General features: G+C 36.5%; 6 protein-coding genes across 10 annotated transcripts in view; 3 read left to right on the top strand and 3 right to left on the bottom strand.

Moving 5' to 3' along the window:
* Positions 1-4,670, top strand: part of LOC306865866 (ryanodine receptor 1-like) — a gene marked incomplete at its 5' end in the record, with an annotated part of 54,251 nt that extends 49,581 nt beyond the window's left edge. The window contains 15 exons of the mRNA XM_079410691.1: positions 41-111; positions 225-393; positions 503-589; positions 800-1,057; positions 1,188-1,318; positions 1,544-1,586; positions 1,675-1,811; positions 2,575-2,635; positions 2,748-2,894; positions 2,974-3,108; positions 3,247-3,403; positions 3,548-3,612; positions 3,693-3,793; positions 3,883-3,934; positions 4,012-4,670. Coding sequence (XP_079266817.1) covers positions 41-111; positions 225-393; positions 503-589; positions 800-1,057; positions 1,188-1,318; positions 1,544-1,586; positions 1,675-1,811; positions 2,575-2,635; positions 2,748-2,894; positions 2,974-3,108; positions 3,247-3,403; positions 3,548-3,612; positions 3,693-3,793; positions 3,883-3,934; positions 4,012-4,107 — 1,710 coding nt within the window. The 3' untranslated portion in view covers positions 4,108-4,670. The remainder of the gene's footprint in view (positions 1-40; positions 112-224; positions 394-502; positions 590-799; positions 1,058-1,187; positions 1,319-1,543; positions 1,587-1,674; positions 1,812-2,574; positions 2,636-2,747; positions 2,895-2,973; positions 3,109-3,246; positions 3,404-3,547; positions 3,613-3,692; positions 3,794-3,882; positions 3,935-4,011) is intronic.
* Positions 4,456-9,513, bottom strand: LOC306865372 (cytokine receptor common subunit gamma-like). Its single transcript, XM_079409932.1, has 8 exons — positions 9,338-9,513; positions 8,494-8,575; positions 8,238-8,410; positions 8,002-8,138; positions 6,879-7,047; positions 6,161-6,260; positions 5,975-6,071; positions 4,456-5,888 (listed from the first exon to the last, which is right to left on the bottom strand). Exons 1-8 carry the CDS (start codon positions 9,408-9,410, stop codon positions 5,640-5,642), a joined length of 1,080 nt encoding a protein of 359 aa, XP_079266058.1. The 5' UTR covers positions 9,411-9,513; the 3' UTR covers positions 4,456-5,639.
* On the top strand, positions 6,742-19,681 carry LOC306865373 (cilia- and flagella-associated protein 298-like). 5 transcript variants are annotated; one of them, XR_013783858.1, is made up of 9 exons: positions 16,892-16,965; positions 17,272-17,431; positions 17,628-17,795; positions 17,874-17,941; positions 18,034-18,192; positions 18,572-18,703; positions 18,826-18,921; positions 19,071-19,297; positions 19,410-19,670. XR_013783858.1 is itself a non-coding variant. In XM_079409935.1 (8 exons), the coding sequence occupies exons 2-8, from the start codon at positions 17,293-17,295 to the stop codon at positions 19,179-19,181; spliced, it is 873 nt and encodes a 290-aa protein (XP_079266061.1). In that variant the 5' UTR covers positions 6,742-7,098; positions 17,272-17,292; the 3' UTR covers positions 19,182-19,681. The 5 variants fall into 5 exon arrangements, 3 of the variants coding, with proteins under 3 accessions (XP_079266061.1, XP_079266059.1, XP_079266060.1); XM_079409935.1 differs by lacking the exon at positions 16,892-16,965 and adding an exon at positions 6,742-7,098 and having other exon boundaries at positions 19,071-19,681; XM_079409933.1 differs by having other exon boundaries at positions 19,071-19,681.
* On the bottom strand, positions 10,091-16,378 carry LOC306866231 (heat shock factor protein-like). Its single transcript, XM_079411334.1, has 12 exons — positions 16,147-16,378; positions 14,980-15,088; positions 14,343-14,473; positions 14,108-14,214; positions 13,364-13,439; positions 13,196-13,257; positions 12,966-13,080; positions 12,733-12,821; positions 12,416-12,556; positions 11,133-11,229; positions 10,908-11,016; positions 10,091-10,780 (listed from the first exon to the last, which is right to left on the bottom strand). The coding sequence occupies exons 1-12, from the start codon at positions 16,237-16,239 to the stop codon at positions 10,614-10,616; spliced, it is 1,296 nt and encodes a 431-aa protein (XP_079267460.1). The 5' UTR covers positions 16,240-16,378; the 3' UTR covers positions 10,091-10,613.
* On the bottom strand, positions 19,623-23,796 carry LOC306865371 (protein eva-1 homolog C-like). Its single transcript, XM_079409931.1, is given in 9 exon segments — positions 19,623-20,693; positions 21,001-21,087; positions 21,179-21,256; positions 21,688-21,730; positions 21,734-21,831; positions 22,185-22,337; positions 22,426-22,549; positions 22,825-23,021; positions 23,310-23,796. Coding segments are annotated over 9 exon segments (1,308 nt in total). The 5' UTR covers positions 23,425-23,796; the 3' UTR covers positions 19,623-20,280.
* A 270-nt stretch (positions 23,797-24,066) lies between these two features.
* On the top strand, positions 24,067-26,981 carry LOC306865374 (protein Mis18-alpha-like). The gene is made up of 5 exons (XM_079409936.1): positions 24,067-24,508; positions 25,275-25,341; positions 25,448-25,570; positions 25,668-25,770; positions 26,532-26,981. Exons 1-5 carry the CDS (start codon positions 24,301-24,303, stop codon positions 26,607-26,609), a joined length of 579 nt encoding a protein of 192 aa, XP_079266062.1. The 5' UTR covers positions 24,067-24,300; the 3' UTR covers positions 26,610-26,981.
* Positions 26,982-27,790: the final 809 nt, after the last annotated feature.

A 27,790-nucleotide genomic window follows, 5' to 3' on the forward strand; every position in this document is an offset into this window, starting at 1 on the left:
ATTGTATGTGTCATGTTGGTCCTTGTTTTTTATGCTGCAGCAACCAGAAGAAGCAGGACCTGAACAACCTCCTGCTATTGAAGAACGTCCTCCTGAGCCTGAGAAAGCAGAGTGAGTGACTCCTAAATGAAGGGAAAACGGGACATTGTAGTGTTTCTGTTCGATTCTTTGTTGTTTTTCTAGTCGTATTTACCATTTGAATGACCATCTTCCATGTGTAACAGCACTGAGAATGGAGAGAAGGCTGAGAAGGAAGCAGAGGTCAAGCCTGAGGCCACACCAGAAGAACCAAAACCTGAGAAAGCCACTAAAGCCAAAAAGGAAAAGAAATCAGTCAAGGGAGCAGGATTTGAGCTCTGGAATGAGTTGGATGTTCAAAGAAATAAATTCATGGTGGGAAAAAAAGTTTTTCTTCTAAATTTTGAATCTTTAAGTTTTAGTTCCAGGTTTAGTTACTATTTATGGGTTTCGATTTGCTGTTAATCTCCACTTCCATCTACAGAACTGTTTGTCCCGTAACTTCTACAATCTTCGTTTCCTTGCTTTGTTCATCGCCTTTGCCCTGAACTTCATTCTTCTCTTCTACAAGGTTGGAAAACCTATTTTAGATTTTCACACTGTTTTCCTGCTTTAATTTGTGCTTTATTTGGATTTCTAGGCTTGTTTACATGTGCTTTTGTTTAATTCAAAATGGCATGCTTCACAATAATTTTACTTTCAAATGCACGTAGATATAAAAATAAAATCTAATGTTCCTGTTAAAACTGTTTTAAAGCCTCCATTTTTAAAAATTCTCCAGGTATCTGATTCTCCTCGAATTAGTGATGAATTTGATGGCTCAGGTATGTTTGAAGGCTCTGGGCTGTTTGAAGGCTCTGGGGAGGACTTTGAGGGCTCTGCTGGAGAGGATGGAGGTGATGATGATGATGATGAGGGAGGTCCTGTGTATTATTTCCTGGAAGAGAGTACCGGATATATGCAGCCCACTTTGTCCTGCCTGGCAATTTTGCACACTGTCATCGCTTTCTTATCAATCATTGGATACAACTGCCTCAAGGTTTGAACCACTAGATTTACATTTTAGCACTTGAACTTGTCATTATCAGTCTTGATTCAGGTTGTTTTTATTTAATTCTGAATATGTGCTATCAATTATTTGTGCTTATCATGATGTTATGGTCTGTTAGATTCCACTGGTCATCTTTAAGAGAGAGAAAGAGCTGGCAAGAAAGCTGGAGTTCGATGGTCTTTACATCACTGAACAGCCGGAGGATGATGACATCAAAGGCCAGTGGGACAGATTGGTGCTAAACACACCGTAAGTGTGGAGAAACTTTCATTATGGAGTTGTTTCTCACAAGATATATCTGGTTGACTAAAATGAAAGCTATATTCTGAGCTAGATTCTGTTTTGTGGTCAAACTGGTTTTGCACATATGTGGTCCCTAAATTATGTCTCCTTAATAGACTAGTAAGTGTTCATTAGCAGACCTAGCCAAATCGTTGGAAAAATTGTAATGAAAACTCTTTATCATTGTTTTAGCTCCTTTCCCAACAACTACTGGGACAAATTTGTTAAGCGAAAGGTAAACCGATATTCTTCTTGTTCATTGGTGTGTAGGTTTAAAATGAGTGTGTTTATGAAGCCGTGTTGTTCTCGTTTCCTTTGGCAAGGTTCTGGATAAATATGGAGATATTTATGGACGTGAGCGAATCGCAGAGCTGCTGGGTATGGATCTGGCATCGCTGGATGTCAGCAAACAACAGACAGACAAGAAACCCGAAGAGCCAGACAACTCTATGCTTGCATGGTATTAAAAATTAATTACAAGTGACATATCACTCTGTGACATTTTAAGATATTACATTTAGTTTATGTGTTATTTCTTTGCTACTAGTGGCACTAAACAGTTGCAAAAATGTAGATTTCAGACTTTTTAAAATGCTCCTCCGGTCTGCTATTGGTTAGTCTCGCGTAGCCAGACCTTCAGACTGATGGCAGAAGGCCTGGAATAGATGGCCGCTTTCAATGGCCAAGGCCCGCCCATGAGGACGTTTGACCGACATGTCAAACAACCAATCATCGTTCGTTTCGTTTAGCGTCACGTTTCGGGGCGTGGAAATGTTGCCACAATAACAAACCAGTGTGTGAAACTCTCGGATGTATTTTAAAGATTATATGCCACAAAAATGTAATATTTCACATACTTTTGGAAATCCAGCGTTTAGTTTACTCTGAAAAGCGTTCGTCGTCACAGTTGTAAACACGACGGCTTTCTTCTTTCGTGAGGGGGTTTGGCGCCACGGCATCTTTGCTTCCCGGCGGACCGAAAATAAACGCGACACTCACCTTTCCCGGAAATCCGGTTTAATTTAACCAGTCAGATTACGACTTCGACATTCCTTGAAGTGTGCCATATGCATCAGACGTTTAGCCAACGGTCCGTGGGCGTGACGTCACGTCTGAGGCTGAGACTAGCTATTGGTCAGCCAAACAGATAATCCCGAAAACTACACTATTGGTCAAAGCATATGAAATCAAGTATTAGATTTTCCCTCCATATTATTTTTCAGGCTCACTTCCATTGACATCAAGTATCAGATCTGGAAATTTGGAGTTGTGTTTACAGACAATGTAAGTCTTTTTTTTTTTTTTTTCAGGTATTAAACTCTACGTATTTTCTAAAATCACAGACTTTGCAAAGCACAGCTCTAGTCAAGTGTACTAAAGTGTTCTTTATTTACAGACTTTCCTCTACCTGGTGTGGTACACAATTATGTCACTTCTTGGACATTACAACAATTTCTTCTTTGCTTGTCACCTGCTGGACATCGCAATGGGTGTCAAGACCCTGCGTACAATTCTTTCCTCGGTCACACACAATGGAAAACAGGTACAGTCGGATCCAAAAACTCAAACTGTTTCTGAAAATCTGTACTTATACACCAGTTGACTCTGTTGGGTTGTTTCAGCTGATGATGACTGTGGGTTTGCTGGCTGTGGTTGTGTACCTCTACACTGTGGTGGCCTTTAACTTCTTCAGGAAGTTCTACAATAAGAGCGAGGATGAGGACGAGCCGGACATGAAATGTGACGACATGATGACGGTTGGTCACTGCATTATACAACATTATTGGTGTTAAATTGTTTTTTAACTTTTTTTCTAACTCACTTTTTTTCTGCAATTCTTCCCTAACCAAACACCTGCTGTTTAATCAAACAAATCTCTCTCTTTCTCTTCACAGTGTTATCTGTTCCACATGTACGTGGGTGTGCGGGCAGGTGGAGGCATAGGAGACGAGATTGAGGACCCAGCAGGGGATGAGTATGAACTCTATCGGGTGGTTTTCGACATCACTTTCTTCTTCTTTGTTATCGTCATCCTGCTGGCCATCATTCAAGGTGAGACTTGTGCTTCTACTCAACTTCGCAAATCTACCACATTAAACCTTACATTTCAGAGATTTATGACTGGCTTTGAGATTTCATTTTCTGGATTAGATTGAAAACCCTGCACTGCAATTCACTGCATGTTTGTCTGCACAGGTCTGATCATTGATGCTTTTGGTGAGCTGAGAGACCAGCAAGAGCAGGTCAAAGAAGACATGGAGGTACTGAGATCTTTACTGTTTGATAAAAAAAAAATACACATTAAGTTTGTATGATTTTACGCTTTGCATTGCTTCTCCAGACCAAATGCTTTATATGTGGTATTGGGAGTGATTACTTTGATACAACACCACATGGCTTTGAGACACATACGCTTGAAGAACACAACCTGGCCAATTACATGTGAGCGATTCGGTTTTATGCCACCTCTCTGATGTTATGCAATCTTTCCATCTTCAGACAAACAAAAATAATATTTCTCTCTTCACTAGGTTCTTCCTGATGTACTTAATCAACAAGGATGACACTGAGCACACTGGGCAGGTAAGACAAGTCAAAATGTTCATAACTGATAAACATAAAAAGCAATTTAAACACTACAGTTTGTGTTTGTGTGACAGGAATCATATGTGTGGAAGATGTACCAGGAGAGAAGCTGGGATTTCTTCCCTGCTGGAGACTGCTTTAGAAAACAATATGAAGACCAGCTTGGATAAACGCTTTACTGTTTTGTACGTAGCCTTTAACAAAGCTGGTATGATTTTTGTGACGATCCATGTTTTATGTAAAATTTTACTTAGAAATAAAGATTTGCACAATACCAGATCATTATACTAATATACACTCAAAATGCATGCTATTTATTCATAGTTAGTGTTTTGGGGTAATTTTTAAATATCTGCTTATTTAAAATGTTAATGTGCCGAAGACCTTTTTAAAATGTTAAATGTATTTAATGTTCTTGCTGTTTAGGTTAAGCATCCCACTTCAAGATCAGCTCAAAATCTACTGTGAAAAAATAGAAATGATTTTATCAAAATATCTAAGTAGTCATCACAGACATTGTGGAAAGTTGAATCTTTTTATTCAGAGATTGTAAAAGCATTACATTCTTGAAGCATGATATTTGTCTTTAAACATATAATCGTCTTAAAATGGAAAATTTGCATTCTAAAAGTTAAATATCTCAAATGTCTCAATGTTGAATGTTGTTCAGAAATGAAACAAAACGCTAAACGTGCAAAAATAAATCCTGATGAAAACAATGAATAGACAATTAATCAAGACCAATGTTGTTTAATTTTAAGATTTCAAGTGCCTTTTTAGGAACTTCTACGATATGGTATGATAAAGATATGATACATTTCAAACAAAAAATACATATGGCAAGAAAAACTAAATCTAAAAATCCCATTTTCAGAGCAACTGGTCTAGTCGAAGTGAAACTTCTGAATCACAAATAGGACTCGGCTAAATAATCAGATAATACATGGGTTGGTAGGTGATGGGATTTCCCAAAAGTACACAAATTAGATTCTAGAATTTACTTTGTACTAAGTATATGTTATCACAGACACATCTTAAACTTTGATACAACGGTCACTGCTTGCATGAATGCTCATTTCTCAAAAGCCTTGCTTCCGGCTACCATACAGAAATCTCACATACATTACTGTGGATAACACTGAGGAAAATACTTTTGACAGAAAAAACTGAACAGGAGCAACCAATCTGGGGAAAAAACACTATGCTGCTACTCCACCTGACTTAATACAACAAAAACCAACACCAAACTATATAAAACAAAAAAGAACACAAACACTGCATTATTCTGCTTAAACATAAGAAAAAGAAACAATTACATGGTTATAGTTCCTTGTTCTGAGCTGACTTGTTTTGTTTTTTTAAAGTGCAAAAAGGTATTTAAAAAAATACAAATACTGGATTTGACTGGAATTCATCATATAACAAGTTCAAAACCCCTTTTTCAAGTGTAAATGTTTTTCTTTTCAGGATTCTAGTTTCAGAACTACTTTACTTTTAGTCATTTAGCAGACACTTTTATCCAAAGCGACTTACAAATAAGAAAAAGTAACTAAAACTAAAAGTTAACACTCAAATAAACTTAAATGTTAATACACACACATTTAAGCAAATACAGAAAGTAAATAAAATAACTAGATAATAATAGAACTAGACACTAATTTCTAAAGTCTCAACTTTATTTGCCTCAGATTAAGATGAAGATTTAGACTGGATTATCCACTTGCGATAGATCTTGGGTTTGTATGGTTTCGGAAGATCCAGGTATGGAGGAGGCTGATGAGTAGCTATGCATGCACTGGTAATCTGACGACAGGTCTGTTGGGTTTGAGAGGATGCTTTCGCTGTCAGTGCTGGACTGGGACACTATCCTGTACTCACGCACAGGACAGGCACGCTCTGTGAAATTGGGTTTGAAGCCGTTCTCCAGATCTTTAGGCATGGACAGCCATTTCTGCGTGACAAAAAAAAGATCGCATCTCACATTCTATGGATTAAAGAACAAATTAAAGGATGATGAAAATAAAAACTGTTCCTTACCTCAACATTGCCATCATAATTGTCAAAAAGGGCTGCAAGATAATTGCTTACATTTCGTCCTGCATTTGGCACCACTGGTATTAAAATGATTCTTAACCTAAGGAAAGTTAAATATTAAATTAGCATAACATCAACACCATACTGTGTTACTATAAAGTGGTTGAAGGAGAAAAAATGGATTCAAACCTCTCGCTATGGACAAGCAAGCAGGACAGTATGACCAGAATTACTATGGCTCCCACTGCATACAGCACCAGTGACATCACAGACATGTTAACCAGACCCTCTGGGGGGGAAAGTTGCCATTAAAGCCACAGCAGTAGTTTTCAGAATTGTTTTTTTAATTAAGCCCAAATCTTTGTAAACCTATGACATGTTTATTGTTTAGTACAGTAAAAAAAAAACACCAATAAAGTTGCTTATTTAACACTACCCACACTTGCGGTCTTGGCCACTTGAGACTTTGCACTTGACAGAAATATTGTCCCAGGTATGAAAAATGCCAAAGTTCAGTGCCCTTAATGCACTTCTGAGTGGTATTTGTGGCTAAACGTATCACATCATCTTTTCTGTGTATTTTGTAAAAGGTTTAACATTACAACAAGCATCACAATTGCTAAATTGTGTCATCTGTTACATAGGCACTACTGAACAGCAGTTTAAAGTACTGAAAATCAAAATGTGCAAATAACAATGAAAAAAAAACTTTATACATTTTTCTCGTGAGAAAAAAAATCTCGTGAGAGCGCGCACAGGCAAGGCGTCACGCCATATTTTGGCGTTCGATGTGAATGTATGTAATACGCTTGCAGCTGTGACTGATTGTCTGCAGCTTTTTGTCTTTTCAAATTGCAGCATATTAGGCAATTAAAGCACTGAGAGACTTGTAATACGAATAAGTTACCTGAGGTCTTGTTGGTCTTTAAATCTCCCCAGTAAACAGACTCACTCCAGTCGCTCCAAAACTTGGACTCTCCGCAGGAGTCCTCTATTCGAGCCCTGACCTGAAACTCATACAGTTTTTTTGAGGGAAAAGGCAAACTGAAGGAGGTCCTGTGGCCTGGAGTGGTGTTCTGGGGAAGAGAGATGTGCTGTTTGGTGTTTGGTTGTCAGACGACCACAAGGTGAGAATGCATAACAATGACAATTTGTACGGTCTTCGAAACTTATAAGCTTTCTCTTTTATCCCAGCAAATCACTTTACCATTTCCAACAAGATATAACCTATGATATAGTAACAATTTATTTTTTTAAATGCTAATGGTAATTAAAAAAAAATTGTACTCCACGTATTACTCCGCTTGTTACATGAAGTGACTGCCTTTTTAACAAGGATTACTACAGGAAAGAAACCAGTGACATTTTCTTTTGACTGAGCCTGCGTCCCAATGTGCACACTATCCATCCTAAATTCTATGTGATCTTAGTAATTTTCAGTACTATTTAGGAAAGATTAGCATGTACATTGGGACACGGTGAGTCACTGTATCATTCACCCAATCAATATTAGTTTAAAGACTTGCAATAGTTGCTTTGGTGTTGTTTTGAGATGAAAAAAAGACAAAGGAGATTTCAAGCATAGTTTAGTACAGATTTACATTCTTTTCGTACATAAGAATGTGTCCTGTTTAAAAACAACAACAATTCGGAGCAAAAAATGGTGACTATCATTCGTTTTACAGAAAAAAAGACCATTCAGTGTAACAATAGTCTAAATACCAAAAAAACTTTGTCAGGCATATTTAGATCAAGGACACTGAAAGACTATTTAAGGATCACAATGCAAAGTTTATTAATTTCATTTTAAAATTAATAGAATTTTTATATAATTTGAGAAAAACATTAATGTAGACACTTTCTGTGTATATAAAACCACTTTTGTACATTTATTTTGATGTGATTTCAGTATCAGTACATGTTTCTCATAAATCATTAAGCCATTAGAGGCCATATGAAATTAATATACAATGTTCATCTGTTTCAAATGTGGCCAATCAAAGTTTAGTTTCATAAAACAAATTTCATACCTTCCAGGCATTGTTGTCTTTCCGGTGACGAACTTCACTCTCAATACAGCTGTCATTTTTTGTAAAATTCCAGTACAGCCGCAGTTCAGTGTCTTTTTTCTCCACCACAGACAGGTTGACCGGAGGGTAAAGCTTCACTGATTAGCAACACAGAATATAAAAAGTATCAATCCATCAACCGGTCATTTCCATACAATTATTGTCAAGTCATAATAAATATGAATAATTTCTAATACCATATGCTTTCAGATTATGTTCCGGCTTTGTTACCAAACTGCCATTGTCACTGTACAGCCATGTTTTTAACATATTAAACCGTAGTGGTTTTTCATAGGGGAACACGCAGCCCACGTTAACACCATCAATCCTGAGATATTTTGGACAATGCAGAATTTCTTTAGAAGTAAACCTAAGAAAGAAAACGCATGCTGTTGTCAGTTCTGAGACTTTCATCCAAAAATGCAGGTTTTCTATTTTGTTCAACATACGCACTTGCTCTTGAAACTGTAATTGTGTTCACGCTCAGTCCATGTGCAATTAACATAGTCCAGATTTATGATAAGGCAGTCAATTTCTGGGTAAAGAAGAGAAAAACAATATAGTTAACACTTAAATGCGCTTTATTTTTCATTCTAATGAATTATGTAATATATAAATGACAGTATTGTAATACATGTAGTTTGTCAGTAGAGGATGCTCAGCCTGTGAGGACTGGAAAGAAACGCATACATACAGGAAACATGTACATTTTCAGTCAAAATCGCAATTTTATACAGTCTTGCTGATTAAAACTAAATCATAGTTTTACATAAGAATTGTTAGACCATTTTGATTTAGTCATTATATGGAAAAACTAAACAAAGTGTTGTAAGCTCAAGTTGCGTCAAAGTTGTCTGGTTGTGCATCATGGCCACAGAGAAGCCATTTTGGAAAGCAAGTGTCTGAACATTGTCAACTCTTCAGCGACAGGTTGCTGAAGAATTTCATAATCTCCTGAGGAGTATGTAATGGTCACATCTGCTGATGAAATAATCGCCATCGCCAGACTTTTTAGGCCCTATATATGTTAACATAATAGATTGTAACATCTTAACTGTTGTAGAACCACATACTTCCGTAGTTTTAAAGAACACACAAAACCACAAAAAGGGGAAGAAATTAATAAAAAGGCAACAAGCCATACCCTGTTTTGTTTAATAGTTTAGAAATTACTTCTGTAAACCTTTAGTTTTTTAATACTAGGTATGATGTGTTTTGTACAGGCAACACAATGTAAAATCAAAATAAGGACAAAAATACATTACATTTCAAAATAGTGTAGTTGTAAAATACTCACTTGGCTGGGATGATGCAGAAAATGCAAATGAAGGAATGTTCCCAAGGAAGAGACCAACTAAAAGTAATAACATCTTGGACAGGGTCACATAACGCACTTGTTGCTTTAGATCCGTTTCTGTCTTCCCTGTTCTAACCTAGATGTATCTGCTCTGTGTGGGCTGACGTATGTGTGTGAGATTTCCTGTTCAAGAGAAGCCACATTCTGCTGATTGCCTGTTATGAACGGAACTGAATCCTACATTTGTGTATGAAAGAGAGTAGGCTTTAAAAATTTTACAACATTTTATTTTGCTTTTATGTAATTCACCTTTACATGAAAACACATCAAAAACCTAAAATAAACTATACTAATATGTTTAAGGAATAAACGTATAGCCTATATTCTGGCCTTTAGTTAGATAATATATTAGAATCAAGTACAGCAAAATAACTGATTCCCATCAGAAATTATTGTAAACAATCTTTTCTCAACTAATATGCTATCATATAGTTGGTAACCATATCTTTATTTCAGTGGAGAAATTTACTACTAAAGAAAATGAACTATTAAACAAACCGATTACAGTTGTTATAAATTATATATATATTGCATCATATGTTGGAGATGCTATGATGAATTAATATTACTTTAATTTTGTGATATTTTTAGTGCTACAAACTGTTTTAGTGCTATATATATATATATATATATATATATATATATATATATATATATATATATATATATATATTATTAGTTTCAATAGCATATCATGCTCTTTAGTAACTTTAATTGCCACATTAGTTATATTATTAGTTATTACTAATTTAGACATTTGGTATGAGACACTGAAATGACGCATATTTTCTGCAAAATAAAACATTTAAAAAAAAAAAAATAAAATCATGGCAAGCCTCCCACACAAAAATGCTGACTTTAAAACCGCACCCACTGCAGTTTGCATTAACAAAATTTTCCATTTACTGAATTTTAAAAAACTCTGACAGACGATTCAAAGTGCTTTCTGTCATTTTGGTCTATTGCTTTACCCTACATGCTAAATTGTGCTAATAGACAAAGTTTGTTGAAATCAATCTTGAGTCAACGAAAGGTTAGAGTTCACTGATGGATAAAAATCACGAAGGAAAATGTACATGATTTACATTAACAATTGACACACATCAAATTGCCACAAAATTATACTGAGCCTTTCATTAAACGGCAGAACTATTGGCTTTCAGATACCACTTTTTACTATCAACCACCACAGCACAATATCAAATGCATTAGAGTTTTAAATGACAAAAGAGAGCTCTAAAGGCAGTGTAGTGTTACTGAAGGAGAGGCTGGATGCTTCCTGTGCCAGCTCCAGAAGGGATGGTAAAATATCCGAATACTCTCCACTATCGTAGCACTCCTGCTCCGGGTCTGCATTTTGTTGCAGGCTCTGCTGCTGTGTAACTGCACAAACACAATATAGTGAACAAACCAGAAGTGTAAGTTCTGAATTCATGTAGTTTGTGCAGGAGATACATGTGTGGGTTCGGGACGGAGTGTGAGAGGGAAGCGTGGGCATATATGTGTGTACCTTTGTCGGCTTGAGGTAGCGCATCGGCTTCATTCTGGCTTCTCTGTTTGCTCTCGGTTTTTGTGTCAGAGTCTTTATCAGCAGAGATGTGGCAGCCAGGACTAAGGATCTATCGTGAACATGAAATCAAAAACCTCAGATTATAAGCTTGTTAACTTTTACTGAAGCAGTGTGGTTTGTAAAAGCATCTGCGTTGTATTTTTTTCAAAGATGTCTAAATCAGACCTTGCTGAAATTGTCCAGGTCTGGTGAGGGTGAAGAGCATGAGCGGATCGCTGCTAAACTGGAGTCAAATAGCGCCAGTGGATCAGACGCATCATTTCTGTTCTCAAGAGAAGAAGAGTGAACTATTAGGGCTGAACATTTAATCAAAATGGCTTAGTGTGATTACCAAATGGCAAAGGCTGCGATTTTTATTTTTAAATAATTGCATGCACTGTGTGTTTTAGAGCAAAGCACTGTGTTCATTTATACATGAGCTGCTGTTTTAAAATGAAGATATAAAGAAACAAATGTGACCCTGGAGCACAAAACCAGTCATAAGGGTCAATATTTTGAAATTGAGATGATTATACAACATCCAAAAGCTGAATAAATAAGCTTTCCATTGATGTATAGTTTGTTCAGATAGGACAATATTTGGCAGAGATACAACTATCTGGAATCTGAGAGTGCAAAAAAATTCAAAATATTGAGAGAATCGCCTTTAAAGTTGTCCAAATAAAGTTCTTTAAGCATATTACTAATCAAATTAAGTTTTGATATTTATGGTGGGAAATTTACAAAACATCTGCATGGAAAATGATCTTCATTTAATATCCTAATGATTTTTGCCATAAAAGAATCTGTAATTTTGACCCATATACGGTGTATTGTTGGCTATTGCTACAAATATATCCGTGTTACTTAAGACTTTTTTTTTTGGTCCAGGGTCACAAATATTATTGTAATTTTACAGTTGTTTTTAGTATTTTTATTTATTTTATGTACATTGTATTTATTCTAGAGTGAAATAGTAAAGGTCATTGCACACGGAGTCTGAAATTTTCGCACGTTAAAAAAAATTGGGATCAGGTTCGATTTTCTGCGTTTTCGCATCCGTAGCATGCATTTTGATAGGAAAGGATGGGGAATATGAAAAAAACGCATGCAAAAATTTCGGACTCAGTGTGCAATGACCTTAAAATACTTTTTTCTCTTCTTTCATTCTCCTTTTTACTGCTACTACTAATAATAATAATATTGTTTTCATTGTCATATTGATATATAATCACAATATTTGGCCAAATTGTTCAGCCCTAAAAATAAGCACAACAAATCTGGAAAATTGCATTTTAAATTACTTTTTTCTTTTTTTTTTTCTTTTTTTTATCAGGAAAATCGCAGATATATTTTCCTCCCAATTGTGTAGCCCTATGAAATACTGCACAGAGTTATTGATAAAACAGAACCGAGATCTGTTATAATTCTAAAAGAAAATGGCACACATGATCAGTTTGCTATCTAACCTTTCAGAGGGTATATCCTCAGACTCCTGAGCAGCTGGGTCATCTAGCAAAGTCAATGCTAGCTCCATAAAGGGCAGAGTCGGGGAGGCGGGAGATAAAAATGTGGTTTGAGTTGAGGGAAAGCTTTCTGTCACTGGCTCTCTGTAAAACCAAAAAAACAAATGAAACCGGAAAATAGACTGTGAAACCCTGAAACGTACTTTCAGTTCCGTTTTTTTTCTCCCAGTAAAGAAGTATTTTTAAAAACCTCAGATTATAATACAAAACATGAGTCCTGTAGAGGATGAAGACTAACAGGTGTGCTGTTGCTGTCTTACCTGCTAGGCTCAGGTGTGGGATCTAGCAGTTGGGTGATGTCAGAGATGATCATGCCATTTGAGTACACATCAGCCGGTGACACATCCAGCTGCCCAGAAACCCACAGTGATGTCACTTACTTTCAATAGGACAGAAATCAAGCTCCTTTTACAACTAAACAGCATTGTGTTAGATGAAGTCAAGAATTCAAACTTAGACCAAAATTAGATCACGCAAAGATTTTAGCAGGCACCTCTTGCAACGAAGGGATCTCTTGGAGGGGGGAAGTGTTAAGGGTGGGATTCACACTGAAGGAACGGGCATATTTCGGCGCGGTCTGAAACTCCCCAGAATTGTCGATCATGGGGCTGTTAGGGTGGAGAAGGTGAAATGTGATGTGAGAAGAGAGAGCTGAAAATGCAAACAATCACATTTCTCACTGACTATGAGAACATTTTGTGTGCTTTTGGTGAACAAACTTACAGTCTTCTTTTGCAACCTTTTCTCCCATTTGACTGAACGATGTTGATGATGAACTTTATAATCTGAAAAAGAGTGACATAGGATAGGAGAGGTTTGTATAGGGATTATCAAAAAAGTATATATTTTATAAATTGTTTTTATATAGTTTAAAAACGTGTTTCCATTTACCTTGCGTATGATTTTGTGCTGCTGTTGATAGTTCTGTCTTAAGGAGTCCAGTTCTCTCCACAAGCTCTCATTATCCCTTCAGGAAAGAAATGGTTAAAAGATTTAGTCATGGCAGAGAATTTTATATTTGAATGCTATTAGCACTCATCTATAGCACCATTCAAAAGTTTGCTGTTAGTATATATGGATTTTTTTTTTTTTAATCACTACTTCTATTCAGCAAGGATACAATAAAAATATCACAAGTGACAGTAAAGACATTTTATAATGATAATGTTGTTCTTTTGAACTTGTATTCATCAAAAAATCTTAAATAGAACAGCACAACTTTTTTCAACACTGATATTAAAAAGAAATTTGAGCAGCAAATCAGCATATTAGACTGATTTCTGAAGGATCACGTGACACTGAATACTGGAGCAATGGCTGCTGAAAATTTAGCTTTGCCATCACAGGACTACATTGAATTTTAAAATATTAAAATAAAAGTTATTTTAAATTGTAGTAATATTTGATAATATTACTGTTTTTACTGTATTTTTGATCACATAGATGCATCCTTGGTGAATATAAGTAATATTTATAAAATCTTTTTTAATGTTTTTCAATAGTATTTGAAGTGACATATTAGGAAATAAACACTAACTGACAGTTCCACTGATGTCACACTCTTAAGTGTACAAACAAGGCTGAAGTGTAGCTTTACACTGTGACAAGTAAACTATTCATTAGAGAAAAGCTCACCTGCACAAAGCCATGAGTTTGAGGTTTGAGGAGTCTTGCCAGCCTCTGACATGACTAACCTGAATGAGTACCTGCCCTCCCTCTTCAACTCCACGGCTAACTGAAACCTAGACATGAAATCACATATACAACATAGATATTTACACGCACATCTCAGCATGAGAGAATCTGAGGGTTAGCAACTGTGTGTGAGTGCTTTGCTTCTGCACAAGCACTGTATGAGAAAGCTCATCACCTTCCTGCGGATGAGGCCCAACAGATAAGGTTGAGCTCTCTGGAAGTTCTCGTGCTGAAACTCAACACGATTAACCTGGCGGTCAGCTTTAGGCAAGCCAGCGTCCATGTGTATCACTTTGTGGAAGTCATCTGTAGGTGGATGTCAGACAGGCGAATTAGAAAATGATGCTGTATATCTATGTGTGACCCTGGACCACAAAACAAGTCGCTGCGGTATATTTGTAGCAATAGCCAAAAATACATTGTATGGGTCAAAATTATAGATTTTTTTTTTTTTTTTTTTGCCAAAAATCATTAAGACCTAAGTAAAGATCATGTCCCATGAAGATATTTTGTAAATTTCCTACTGTAAATGTATCAACTTTATTTTTGATTAGTAAAATGCATTGCTAAGAACTTCATTTGGACATCTTTAAAAGCGATTTTTCTCAATATTTTGATTTATTTTATTTTTTTTGCACCCTCAGATTCCAGATTTTTTAAATGGGTGTATCTCGGCCAAATATTGTCCTATCATAACATTTATTCAGCTTTCAGATGATGTAGAAATCTCAATTTTGAAAAATTGACCTTTATGACTGGTTTTGTGGTCCAGGGTCACATATGCTGTATCTTATCATTGGCTGAACACGTACACATGTTGAGCTGGCGCACAAAGCTGGTCATGTTGCTATGTTTGAAGTAAAGAGGCAGGACTTCCTTGCTGAACCGCTGCTCATCCTGGACAAGAAAACTGCAGCCATCCTAATAGAGTGGAAACAGGAAGATGTGGTTTGACTTACATCACTTGATATACGTCATAGCTGTTTCTAAAGAAAAGCCCATTCCAGTCTGGCAGGAAATGCTATTGGTACTTAAAAAGCACTTGCACATATTACTGCAGGTTTCTAGAATCATTCGAATTTGCTTTCTGAGTTTACTACTTTTGCATAGTTCATGTTTTATTTTTATAACAAAAAAAAAAAATATATATATATATATAGAGGTGCAAATGCCTTAAAGAAAAAAATAGTAAAACATTAGTAAACCAGTACTATAGATAGATAGATAGGAGTGAATGTTAATTACACCAATAGAGGTGCTTTAATAATTTAATTGTTTGCTCTGCTTGCAACGACAATAAAGCCATTTAATTTAATTCAATTCAATTAATTATTCAGCATTTAATGTAATTATTATTGTGTTTGCATACAGCCTAATATAATCTTTACCACTAGGAGGAGTCGTGTTAATAAAACAACAACGTAAAGGCAAATAAATGTAAATACATTTACAAAAAAGCGTATAAATAATATAAAGTTGATATCCAGAAATTCATTTAAAAACAATTATAGCATTCAATACTTTGCTTTAAGGATTTCTTTTTATTTTGTTATTTTTATTTTGGATGTTTATCACAAATGTTCTATTTTCTCATATGACACGTAAGTTCATTGGGTAGTACGTTCTAATAATATACTGAGCACCCATTGGACGGACAGCGGACCAATAGCGAGCTGCCTCCACCTGCAGCAGCACAATACACGTGGGTCCCTACTGTAAAATGGGTCAGACAGCGCATTTAAACTATTACTAATAAGGCATCTGAGGATAAACATCTTCTTAGCCGATAAACTGAGTAGTGTTTAATGAGCTATAAGAAATTCTGAAGAGTTTATTATTCTGAAGAGTTAACTTATTTTTGTTGGACTGGTTGTTGTTTGTACAATTCCTACTCGGGACACGTGATAAAAAGAACTACATTATTATAATTACCTCACGAACAACAGTTAAAATCAATTAAATCCGCATAAAATACTCACTTGGTTCCAGCAGATCAGGTCGTTTGTTGACGAAGCCTCTACAAGTGTCCAAAGTTTGCTGACAAAAGCTGGGACGCAGTGGCTATGTTTCATCTCTCCAGAGGCGAATAAAGCTTCTCTGACTTTCGTGAACACTGCTCTACATTAGCCGGCTGTGAGGAAGTAAATAAAGTCCCAGGCTGAGCTACACGTGAATTTCCCTGCTGCTACACCCCTTGTCCCTCTGTCCACCAATCCTGAACACGGCCGTGTTGTGCTAAAGTACTTGTATTTCTCCTCTGTCGTGCTTAGTCACTCGCTTTAAATAAATTACCTTTTGCTATTTAAAGTTAAACTCTGATCATTTTCCCTGGCAGTAATATTGGAAAAAGCAAAAATACTTATATTTGTATTGTTGACTAATGGATGATTTAAATGAGACAACACTGACTTTTTATTTTATTTTGATAATATTTAAAAAACTACTACGTCTACAGTAAATCGATTAATTAATTTGCAGAATTGTGTTATTACATGCAATATTCAGTAGTTATTAATATTTAACCAATAGCCAGGGAGTACCTTGATCTTGTGTCTTCTTGTACATACTTTATTTAATATTTATCATGCATGTATTTGATATCATTGAATGCGTGGCCGACTGTGTGTATATTACAAACTAACAATCGTGTTAAATTAATGTAGTAAAAAAAGAAAAGAGTGAAGAATAAGTTCACATTATTTTAGAAGCTTTTATTTTGAATACGCCACTTCCGGTGGAAATAGCATCTCTATTGGTGCTGCGTGTATCCGCGTTCCTCTTCATTTACTGAATCAAGAGTGAGTATAATTTGGACAATCAGTCATTTGAAAATCATTATTCACTGACTTAATTTTACCTATTGCCTGGATTATTAATTTCACGATGTTACCGCCTCAAATTCAAATGTTATGCTGCCCGATCGCACAGCATGCTAGAATATTCTTGGAGCGCGGTGTTGGGTGTCATGGCAACAAACGCAAACACAGTGAGGCGCTAGTCGCGGAACGCTAAAAAAGTTTCCTCAACATTTAAGTGTTGTTGTTGTCCGGTGGTTATATATCTACTTTATCTTAAAATCTCAGATTTATTATATTCCTGCTCAGGACAAATTCAGCAGGTGGGAGATGGTCCAGCTTCATGTCAAACGAGGAGATGAGAGTCAGTTTCTCTTCCATACTACAGTGGATGTCTCGATTGAGACACTGGCCCAGCAGGTCAGCGCCATCTATAATGGAAGATTAAAAGTGGACAGGATCTGCTCTGGTATGACAATGATGTTATATATGCTTATCACAATCTTTGGGTTCTACTGGTTTATGTTCTTGACAGACGAGTTAATACCATAAAATGCATGTATTATTCTGTAAGTGGCAGTTACGATAATAGAGACAAGTGTGGAACCTTTGATTGCATATTATTGCATTAAAAACTGGTTTCACTTTTATTTATGTCTCCATAGAAATTCCTGAGCTGACAGATCATGGTGTCTCTCTTCCACCGAATATGCAAGGCCTGACCGATGATCAGATCATGGAGCTCAAACTAAAGGATGAATGGGAAGACCGGTGTATTCCCAGCGGTGGTGCTGAGTTTAAGAAGGATGAGCTCGGACGTCGACATGGACATGGTAGTCCTGTGGCATTTAAAGTTAACATTTGAATTTGCCTGATTAATTGCTATAACTAAATTTTGACTTTCCACTTAGCGCCAAATGAGAAGATGAAAGAAGTTTTAAGGAAAACGGCGGAGGAAGCCAAAGCTTTAATCTCAAAAGTATGAAGCTAATTCTAATATAGAATACTTCTAAACCTCAACATGTTGTTACCCTTTTGATATGTCTTGTTATACATTTCTTTACTCTAAAGAAACAAGTGGAAGCAAATGTCTGCGTTACCATGGATTTGGTCAAAGAGGCTTTGGACCAGTTGCGAGGAGCTGTGATGATAGTTTACCCAATGGGGTTGCCTCCACATGATCCAATAAGGATGGAGTTTGAAAATCAAGAGGATCTTACTGGAACACAGGTAACTGAGATATTTTCTGCCTTTCTTAAACGAATACTCAACCCAAAAGTAACCCTCATGTGGTTTCAAACCTGTATGACCTCTTACCTTCTGTGGAACAAAGAAAAATATATTTTAAGAAAAGTGTGTAGCTATTTTTTTTTTTTTTTTTTTTTTTTAAATCTGTGGGCTCTGTTGTTTGGTTCCTGACATTCTTCTAAATATCATCTTTTGTGCTCTGCAGAAGAAATAAGTCATACAGGTTTGTAAGGACATGAGGCTGAGAATTAAAATTTGCATGCACATTGCTTAATAATAAAACAGACCAATACAATGTACTTTATTTGTTGGATGAACATAACCAAAGCTGTAATACTGATATGAAGGCTCTCCTCTGCAGGCCTCATTACTGGTGATCCCAGAAGAAGAGGCTCAGCTGTGGTGGGCGTCTAAAGAACTGCAGAAGGGCAAAAAGCTGCAGGATTATGTTGGGAAAAATGAGAAAACGAAAATTATTGTGAAAATTCAGAAAGTAAATGTTGAAATTTTTGTGACCTTAATCTGGTTTAAATTCCTCTTCGAAGAATTTAATTGGCCCTGATGATTTCCATATAGATGATTTGACCTAATGAAATGTTTGCACATTCATTTTAGAGAGGCCAGGGTGCACCAGCGCGAGAAACACTAGTGAGTGAAGAGGATCAAAAAAAGATGATGCTGCATTATTACAAGAGGCAGGAAGAACTAAAAGTGAGTGGCGTCTAACTCTTTTGATTTAAATTTATATTCTTACTGTACGTTATATATAGTTTTATTTGATTGGTTAAAATACATCTATATATATTGAGATATTCATTTTTTTTTTTTTTTTTTTTTGTCTGTTTTGTTCTTGCTTATAGAAACTAGAAGAGGCAGATGATGACTCATATCTTCAGTCGGATTGGTCGGACAGACAGGCCCTAAAAAGACAGTTCCAGGGACTCACAAATATCAAATGGGGCCCAAGATAAATGAACAAAGAAAATCACAGCTGATCTACAGTTCCTTTACATTTGGCAAATCAGAGATCTCTAGACTCTACTGCTGCTGTTTTTATGCAATTTGGTAACTTCGTTACATATGAAAGGTATTCATGTGACTGTTTGTAAATGCAAAGTGTGAGACATCAGATTTCTCTGCTCTGATTCATTGGTAGAAGGATGCAACACCTTTCCTCTCTTTGTCTGTGCCTCTGGCAGTTACTCAATTGAAACTTGATGCTGTTTAAAGACAGGATGTTGCTGTGCAGCTCTAAGGATCGCTATGGCACTGCAAAGTTCATTTGGAGAGCGTTGAGTAGGAATTACAGAACATTTTGGTATCCTTCAGGCAAAAGAGAGGTTACAGTATCGGGAGGTGTGGTTTCACTGGAAAAGTTGAGTGTGATGTGTAATAAAAGTACAATTGGTTTGTTCATTTTATTTCACTTTTAAATAAATTAATAAAAAATGTTACCAGTCTTCTCAATTTGAATTGATTTCAATACCGCATATATTATTCATCCAGTGTTTAATAGAGCAATCATTTATAAAACTCTTTTCTCTTTACATGGCTTTACTTTGTGTAAAGCGTAATACAACAGCTACATTATCAGCTGAATAGAACAATTTTAGAACGGAATAATAACTTTCACCCTCACTCAGGCAGTAAAACACATCAGGTATTGCTTGTTCTATGCTATTATGTCCTCACTGTGCCAAATCTGTTTTTTAACTGACAGTGTCTTTAAAGCTGATGCGTGTGATTTAATGTAAAAATAATGTTTCATGGCTTTTTATGAGACTGTTGTTGGTTGATTTCACTCAAAAAGTGTAGCACAGTGAATCTGTGATGTTATCAAAGTATTGGTCTGTTTGTTTAAGCTGCCAGACAACAGCAAGATTAGCTGAACCAATTGTGCGGGTTAGGGAGGGGCCATTTGTTCGGCAGACCAATAGCACATGAGGGGAATGTTCTGGAAACCTGTCTGAAGACAGTTGCGATACAAAAATTCCACACTTCACCTTTAATTTGAGTGTTTTGGTAACAGAAAACATTCAAAATGCTCACTCCTTTTGGTTGAAACTACAGCTACTGCACATTCTGCATAATAGTTGGCATGTATGAATGCAGCATGCATGTGTTTCCATTGAGGTATGCGTTCATCCTGATCTCCTGAATGACAAGCTCTCTGCGCTCAATCCTCTCCATCAGCTCTGCTGCCTCTGTGGTGTACGTCACATCTTCCCAGCAATACACCTTCCTGCCAATCTCTGACAGGTTAGAGCTGTCCATTAGTGACCCTTTCTCATCCTCCTCTTCATCATTATCCTGGTTCATTGGCTCCTCCTCTTCTAAATTAGTTGTTCTACTCTTCTTCCTGAATGTTCTAGTTGCACTTAGATGTCTAATGCAGGTTAGCTGTGTTGAAACGGCTATTAGAACAATCAGAAGTCCCACACAAACACTTGATGTGAAGAGCAGTCCTGCCATCTCTGGATGCTCTGAGAGAAAGAGAAAAGGACTTTTGAGTACTTGCGAAGAATAGTTCACACAAAAAGTGTTTACATTTAAAGTTAGCTTTGGATTTATTTTGAAACTATTTTCATTCTGAAAATTGCTAGTAAATCTCACAAATAATTACAAAGTAACGGCAAGTAACACTAAACTAAATTATAGAATTCTAATTTTATTCTACAATTATATAAAACAGTTAAACAAATTTCCTCCATTTGAGCTGCTTTACGTTGACTGGGCGCATAAAAAAATCCAGGCATGTTTACGTTTAAGACGTTTAATATTTCAGTTTACCTGTAATGTAGCCATATGCCATTAAAGAATTGCTGACAATAATCCAGTTCTCTGGAAACTTTGAACTTCTGATAACTGGGTGTTCCCCTATGAATAACAAAGAAAAATAGTTTAACAGTTTATTAACCCCAACTGCACAGATGTTCTATATAAAGCGAACTGTATGGTGTACTGTCACCTTTTTTGGTGCTCTGGTTAGGAACTGAGGTAGTTTGGAAACTGCTGGGATCAGCCTCCTTGAGTAAACTTTGCGGAACTGAAAAAAGGCCCAGTACAAAGAGTTAACAGCTTCCAACTCCCAGGCGGTATCTCCCAGGATCTTTCAATGCAGGGCTGATGAGTAATCTTTATTTTTCCTGTGAACTGATCCTTCCAATCAGTAACAAAAGCCTGGCATTCAAAGCAATCACAGGAAGCCCCGAGGCCTACAAATGTCAGGCTCTTTCCCTATTTTTATTTCCAAACAACTTTTGTATCCATTGTAATTTATGAGACGGGAAGTAAACAGACGGGTAAATCAACAATCTGAGATGAGACAAAGGCCACGTGTTAGTCCTTTCCCACACTCTCAATCAATGAATTAAGATCTGCCATGCCATGACTAATCAGAAGATTCAAAACAGTTAAAAACACATTCAAACAGATTTTGCTTTGGAAAGATTTTGATGGATATGAGAGCATTCATACCGCATGCATACAGGACAGTGATATACTTTTTTGTTCCAGGAGGTCAGGGGTTTTTGAAATGTTCCTCATCTACGGTAAACAAACACCTCTGTTTTCCATAGCAGATGTTGGATACCACATCAACGGCTCCGTGAAAAAGACATTCTGCAATATTAAAGAGAAAAAATTATTTAAAATGTCTTATCAAGTACCAAACCACAAAAATAACCAAAATGTGCTTTAAAAAAAAAATCACGCATTTTTATGAATATTACAATAGATTCAACCATTTACAAATGTATTAATGATTTTTTAAATATAAATTCAGCCTATTTAGCTATCCTAAGTTTTTTTTCTCAGAACAAACCCGCAACCCATTTCATAACCACTGATAAACCAAATTATCAAAATTAAACCACTCAAATTAGACTCTTTTTTTTTTAAACTAATGCAAATTAATTAAATCTATTAAATCAATATAATATTAAATATAAATCTACTTAAATCCAAAAACATACCAAATGGTGGAAGTTCTTGTTCCGCTGATGGGCACAAGTTTTCCTGTTCCAGCTGTCTTCCATAAACAGCAGAGTAGATATTCAGCACTTTTGGATACTTGCAGTGCAGCAAAAGTCGATGTCCCTCACATGTTATTCTCTTCTTGTGCTCTGCTGTAAGACAGACATCTTTACTGATGTACAGGAGTAAATAATTGAAGAAGAAATAATCAATTAAAGCTTTAAAGGAGGAAATACTTACTAGGTTTACACCTGTATGATACATTGAGGTATTTAGGGGTTCCAGGACAAGGATCTCTGCCAAAGACTTGATGATTAACCAGAAACTGGCAATTTCTATGACCCTGGCATTCAGAGAGCACTTTCTAACAGAAAGGGATAATCAAGGACCATAGAATGTGCGTTATACAAAAGGCAGGGAAAATGTAGTAGCCTTGTCCTGATCCTGGAAAACATATCTTTTATGAGCCAGAAGTGAATAAGATCGGCTGCCAGAGAAGTCTTGTCTTACAACAGAGTAGGTCTGTTTTCGCCATGGGACTATTGAAAAAGTACTAAAACGGCTTTATTAAGTTAGTGTTTAGTGCATGTAAAATGAAAGGTCTGTTTTTTGTCTGAAAGCAAAGCACAGACTATTCACCTGCAGTGCTGTGGTAGCAGAACAGCTGTGATTACGCCATTGGCATCTCATTCCTGGCATGATCCCGGGAAGGGTTGCGCTCTGTCCATAAAATGCAGACTGAATTGTTATGGTGGAGCGTCGTGGACACCCGAGGAGCAGGAGATCTCCATCACAGGCTTGAGCTGATTGACTATTGATGATCCTAAATAGATAATCTAACAAAAAGGTGGGGAGGTTGGATCTATAAGTTATTAAAAATACATCACATTATAAATTATAATTAAATTAAAATTATTTTTGTAAAAAAAAAAAAAATCCTATCAAACATCATGAATCCAAAAATTTGTCACTGACCCATAGCCTACATTGCTAAGTTTTTGTAGCTTATTAAAAAATAAAAATACTTTTTAAAATACAATTTAAATTATTTTTCTCATTATTAGTACTAAAGACTGCAACCATAATATATGCACTTATTGTAAATCATCATGTTATTGACTCACTTGAGAAATCGGAGTGTCCGTCCATTTCTTTGGTCCACAGTATGAGAACACAGCAAAGTATTTGAACACATAGCCCAGGTGCCCGGCAGCTTCTCAGGTGCTGCGCTGAGATCATGTTCAATCCTTCAATTATTAATGCATCAAAGCCGCGTGCATTCAAGCGCGTGCTGGAGAAACGCTGTCAGGAATTCCCGTCTGTCTCTCTCTCTCCTGCCAGAGAGTTTCACCCGGCTTAAAGTATGTTTTCATACCGCGACTTTGACATACCTGTCCTTTCAAGCCAAAGCGAACGCCTCGAAATCGTTTCTCCCTTGATTAAAGAGAGATCAGGATATGACACAAAAAGCAAACATTTCAAAGCGACCCATGCAGGCTGAGGGAAGCATATAGGGAAATAACAAGTGCGCAACAAGTCAGTGGTGCCTGAAAGCAGCGACATTCGCACCATTCATCCCACTGCTGATGAGTTTAGGGTCCTTGGTAAGACAAATAATGGTAACGTGGTTTCCTGGCATACAGAAAGTGATTTTTGAGGAGGATGTAAAGAACGGGGCGCAGCGGTGGACTTGAGAAGCACAGAATTTGTAACCAATGTGATTAAAATGCATTCACAGTAATATCATTAATATTATTAATGAGTAATATGATATTTCATATATTAATTTAATTCAAACCTTTTTGGAGTATTAAACGTAAGTTATACATATTTAAAAATACCTTTCCTTCCCAAGAAGAAAGATTTTGTTCATGTGTGTGAGTGTGTTTGTGTTAGAAATTTATTTATTGTCTGTTTGGTCATGTTTATAATATTCTAAAATAGAACTTTACACGATGAAGTGATGCTCCTTTGCAGCAGGGGGCGCTACGCGCGTGTCATTTGATCTACGCTCACTGCAAAACGCAGAAGTAGAGCTGCCCGCGTACGTTAGAAGACATTTTAATAGTAGTCGAGAAATATATTGAATAGAGCGATTTTGATATTCCGTCTGAAATGGCAGACAAAATTAAAGTTGCGGATGACTGTAGCTATAAAACGTACTCTGTCTGCGAGAGTGCCGCTGATAGCAGCAGCAGAGTGGAGGAAGTTGGAGAAAGCGACGGTCCAGCGGTGTTTATGTGCGGCAAATGCAAGCTTCCCATCGGCGACAGTCTGTCCTGGGCAGGCGGTGACGACGAGCAGAACCAAATCATGCTCAAACGTAAAAGAATATTATGTTTTTATGGCTCTTGTCTGAAAAATGCTGGTTATGACTTGATGTATTGGGCTGATATACGCGTTCAAAAGTTTGAAAGGAGTGAATACTCTTATGTACCAAAGACGCATTACATTGACCAAGGGTGATAGTGAAGACATTTATAAAAGCCATAGAAAATATATATATATATTTTAAGGAATTGTCGTTCTTTTAACCTTTCTACTAATCAGAGAATCCTGAAAAAATGTTTCCACAAAAATATCAAGCAGCAAAAACTGTTACAACACTGACAATAATAAGAAATGTTTCATGATCAGCAAATTATCATATTAGAATGATGTCTGAAGAATCATGTGACACTGAAGACTGGAGTAATTCAGCTTTGCCTCCTAGAAATAAATTATATTTTAAAAGAGATTAAAGTACAAGACAGTACTTTAAATTGTAAAAATATTTAATATTACTGTTTTTAGTGTATTTTTGATCAAGAAAGTGCTTGGTGAATATAACAGACTTCATAAACATAAAATCTTTTGAATGGTAGTGTTTACTATCAGTTGACTCTTATGCATTTCAAAATATTGTGATTTTTGTTTTCGCTTTGCATCCATTCGTTAGAATACAGAATACAACAGTGGGTAACAACAGTTTAAACAGCTGAAATCGAAATATAGGTATATATGTACTGATAACAATGACTATGCAAAACATAAAAAAAAATATTTTTAACACGCTGAATATGTCTTGACATTTGCATGTCGATTTTCAGGGATCTCTGACAATGTTGTCATAGGTAAAGAGCCATTTGTTTCTGGTACCCGAAAGGAGTTTGGATGGTGAGAGATTTGTTTTGATTATTTATATATGTGTGTAGAATCATACATTGGTTTGTCCACCCAAATATGCAATCAATGTCACTGAAAACCTGTTTCTCACATTCAGTCTTGTTGTGAATCTCACCTGCTGTGGCTGTTGCTCAGAATTAGGAATCATGTACATATCAACCCCAATAAAGCTTGATTACAAGAGATCTCTTTTCTGCTTTGATGTTGAAAATATTGAAAGGTAAGTGGCCTATTGTTCATCGTTAGTGTTTTTATAATCACATACTGTGGTACACTTTTTTGAATCACATTGAAGACATGGTTGTGTCTTTCTGTAGTTATGTTGTCGGCAGTCCAGGTCAGCGGGTGCCAGAATTAGACGGAGAAGACAAACCAGTGACCCTAGAGTACCAGAACATTGTGGAAGAGCAGATGACAGAGGTGAAGTAGCCCCTCTAGACGCGGTTTAAATTATTGATCTATGAGCATGATGCAAACCAATGTAAGCCTCGCTCTCTGTTTAAAAATAAGCAATTTATTTTGCACTACAAATGCATAGATTAATGGCAATATTGAATGTGTAGAGAATATGACAAAAATAATATTTCATATCAAATTTTGTGAGGGGGAAGTAATTTAACTTAAAAACAATAGAACCAAAATTTTTCATTTTCAATCTTTATTTTTTTCCTAAAAAAAAAAGAAAAAAGTTCCAGTATGGTGGGGTACGCAGGAGAAAATGGAATTAAAGCTGTAGATAAAGGTGATCTGTGTTATGTGTGTTTTAACACGCACAAGTGAACAGCAGATGGCGCTCGTGTGGTGCTGCCAGAGCTCTTTGTTTGGTCACTGAGTCCAGCAAACAATAGACATTAGGAGCTGTTGAAGAATTTGATCTAGAAAAGGGTGTTGACCGTTATGTCTGTTCGAGATATGTTAGTTTTAATTTCATATTCTTTGTCTGTGTGCTTGTCAAATAAATCAAATCGAACTTCTGATAAGATGTACAAGAGGATTCCTGTGAGTAAATGCTGTGAATGAATAATGTCCCAGATATGTATTTGTGCTTTGTGTTCTGGCAATTATGTTTTAAATCATATATATGTATATATATGTGTGTGTGTAAAATTATGCATTAGAAACTTTTATAATCATGACCTCAGTTTCCTGTCTGATCTCTTATTCTCTAATGTACATTGCAGATAAAATCTCTGGCTGTGATAATAGGACAACGCCTCCTGGAGATTGAAAATAACCTCCAGTGCAGTTCTGGAAAATGATATGAGCTGTCTGTTTTATGACTGAGGGTAATAATCTCATGCGTCTGTTGTGAATAAGGTTGGGCTCTTTAGTGTAAGATAGTTTTGTCTATACAGTTATGTATTTATATGTATTTACTATACAGTTGAATGCAAGTGACACATTTGTACCATTTATTACATTTTATTACAGTTAAGCTCCACACATTCTACAGATGTATAAGTACAATACATAGGTTTTGTATTATTTAAAAGTTGCTGTACTCTTACTGGACAACATTGTCTGCATCTCATATTTTGTCATGTGCGATCCTTGTGTTGTTGTCATATGTGATGCCAGTATTTACGAGATGGATACAGGGTGAATGTGTACAATAAATATAATGGTATAGCAAAACACGTGTTGTTTTTTCCCTCCTCTTGTTTGTTTTTGGTACTTCATCGTTTGCATCAAAACATCTCTGCCCAATCCTTTGAAAAACTGGTTCAATAACAAGTGGATGGCGGGAGAAGGAGGGGGCATGTCGGCTCAAGCCATTTTTTTGTTTACAGTTCCTGTCTAATGTGCCTAGCAACACTCTCCACCAGGAGGCGGGAAAATACTTGTAGAGACCCTGAATGCTGGGGTAGCATAACAACAGCGGATGATGGAAGCCGCGCGCCTCGGACCAACCAGAGAGCTGTATCTAAGGGCCATGCTGCCATGGAAACAAATCGCACATGCTGTCGCTAGAGCCTGTTGCCATCGTATCCGTCGTTTCCTTATTTGCCGGCCAGCGAGTCAGCCAATCAGCTTGCGAGAGGGGGGTCTGTCAGTCTGATGACGTTGCGTTTCAGTTGTTCGCAGGGGCGTGGTCTCCATCTCCCGCGCCAGCAGACAGTTCATTCTTGTGCCTTTGAACTCCTACATTCTGCCTGTAAACCTAGTAGAGTTAAAAATAGAGACAAGAGGTAAAACATGCGTACAGCACATGGTATTATTGCATCATGTTTACTGTTTGTGTCCAGTAGAGGGAAACATCACTCTACATGTGGCAAAATAGCCAATCATATCTAGTTGTATTAGTTGGTGAGGATTCATCTCAGTAAAGGCCAGTTTACAGGCAAGAACAATAGCTATAATGATATCTATATCAGGGTTTATACCAACGGACAAGAATTTTCTCTTAATTTAAAGGTTGCATCGACTAGTCGAGTGGTTT

The sequence above is a fragment of the Barbus barbus genome, assembly GCF_936440315.1.
Source record: "Barbus barbus genome assembly, chromosome: 47".
Lineage (NCBI taxonomy): Eukaryota > Metazoa > Chordata > Actinopteri > Cypriniformes > Cyprinidae > Barbus > Barbus barbus.

Coding starts and splice junctions, on each gene's coding strand:
- LOC306865372 (XM_079409932.1), bottom strand. CDS start 9,410: ATGTTATTACTTTTAGTTGGTCTCTTCCTTGGGAACATTCCTTCATTT. Junction 8,411..8,493: donor AATTACAGTTTCAAGAGCAA/GTGCGTATGTTG, acceptor TTTCTTTCTTAG/GTTTACTTCTAAAGAAATTC. Junction 5,889..5,974: donor ATTATGATGGCAATGTTGAG/GTAAGGAACAGT, acceptor TTTGTCACGCAG/AAATGGCTGTCCATGCCTAA.
- LOC306866231 (XM_079411334.1), bottom strand. CDS start 16,239: ATGAAACATAGCCACTGCGTCCCAGCTTTTGTCAGCAAACTTTGGACA. Junction 13,440..14,107: donor AAACTCATGGCTTTGTGCAG/GTGAGCTTTTCT, acceptor TCTTTCCTGAAG/GGATAATGAGAGCTTGTGGA. Junction 12,557..12,732: donor CCCACACCTGAGCCTAGCAG/GTAAGACAGCAA, acceptor TTGGTTTTACAG/AGAGCCAGTGACAGAAAGCT.
- LOC306865373 (XM_079409935.1), top strand. CDS start 17,293: ATGGTCCAGCTTCATGTCAAACGAGGAGATGAGAGTCAGTTTCTCTTC. Junction 17,432..17,627: donor AGTGGACAGGATCTGCTCTG/GTATGACAATGA, acceptor ATGTCTCCATAG/AAATTCCTGAGCTGACAGAT. Junction 18,193..18,571: donor AGGATCTTACTGGAACACAG/GTAACTGAGATA, acceptor TCTCCTCTGCAG/GCCTCATTACTGGTGATCCC.
- LOC306865374 (XM_079409936.1), top strand. CDS start 24,301: ATGGCAGACAAAATTAAAGTTGCGGATGACTGTAGCTATAAAACGTAC. Junction 25,571..25,667: donor GATGTTGAAAATATTGAAAG/GTAAGTGGCCTA, acceptor GTCTTTCTGTAG/TTATGTTGTCGGCAGTCCAG. Junction 25,771..26,531: donor TGGAAGAGCAGATGACAGAG/GTGAAGTAGCCC, acceptor TGTACATTGCAG/ATAAAATCTCTGGCTGTGAT.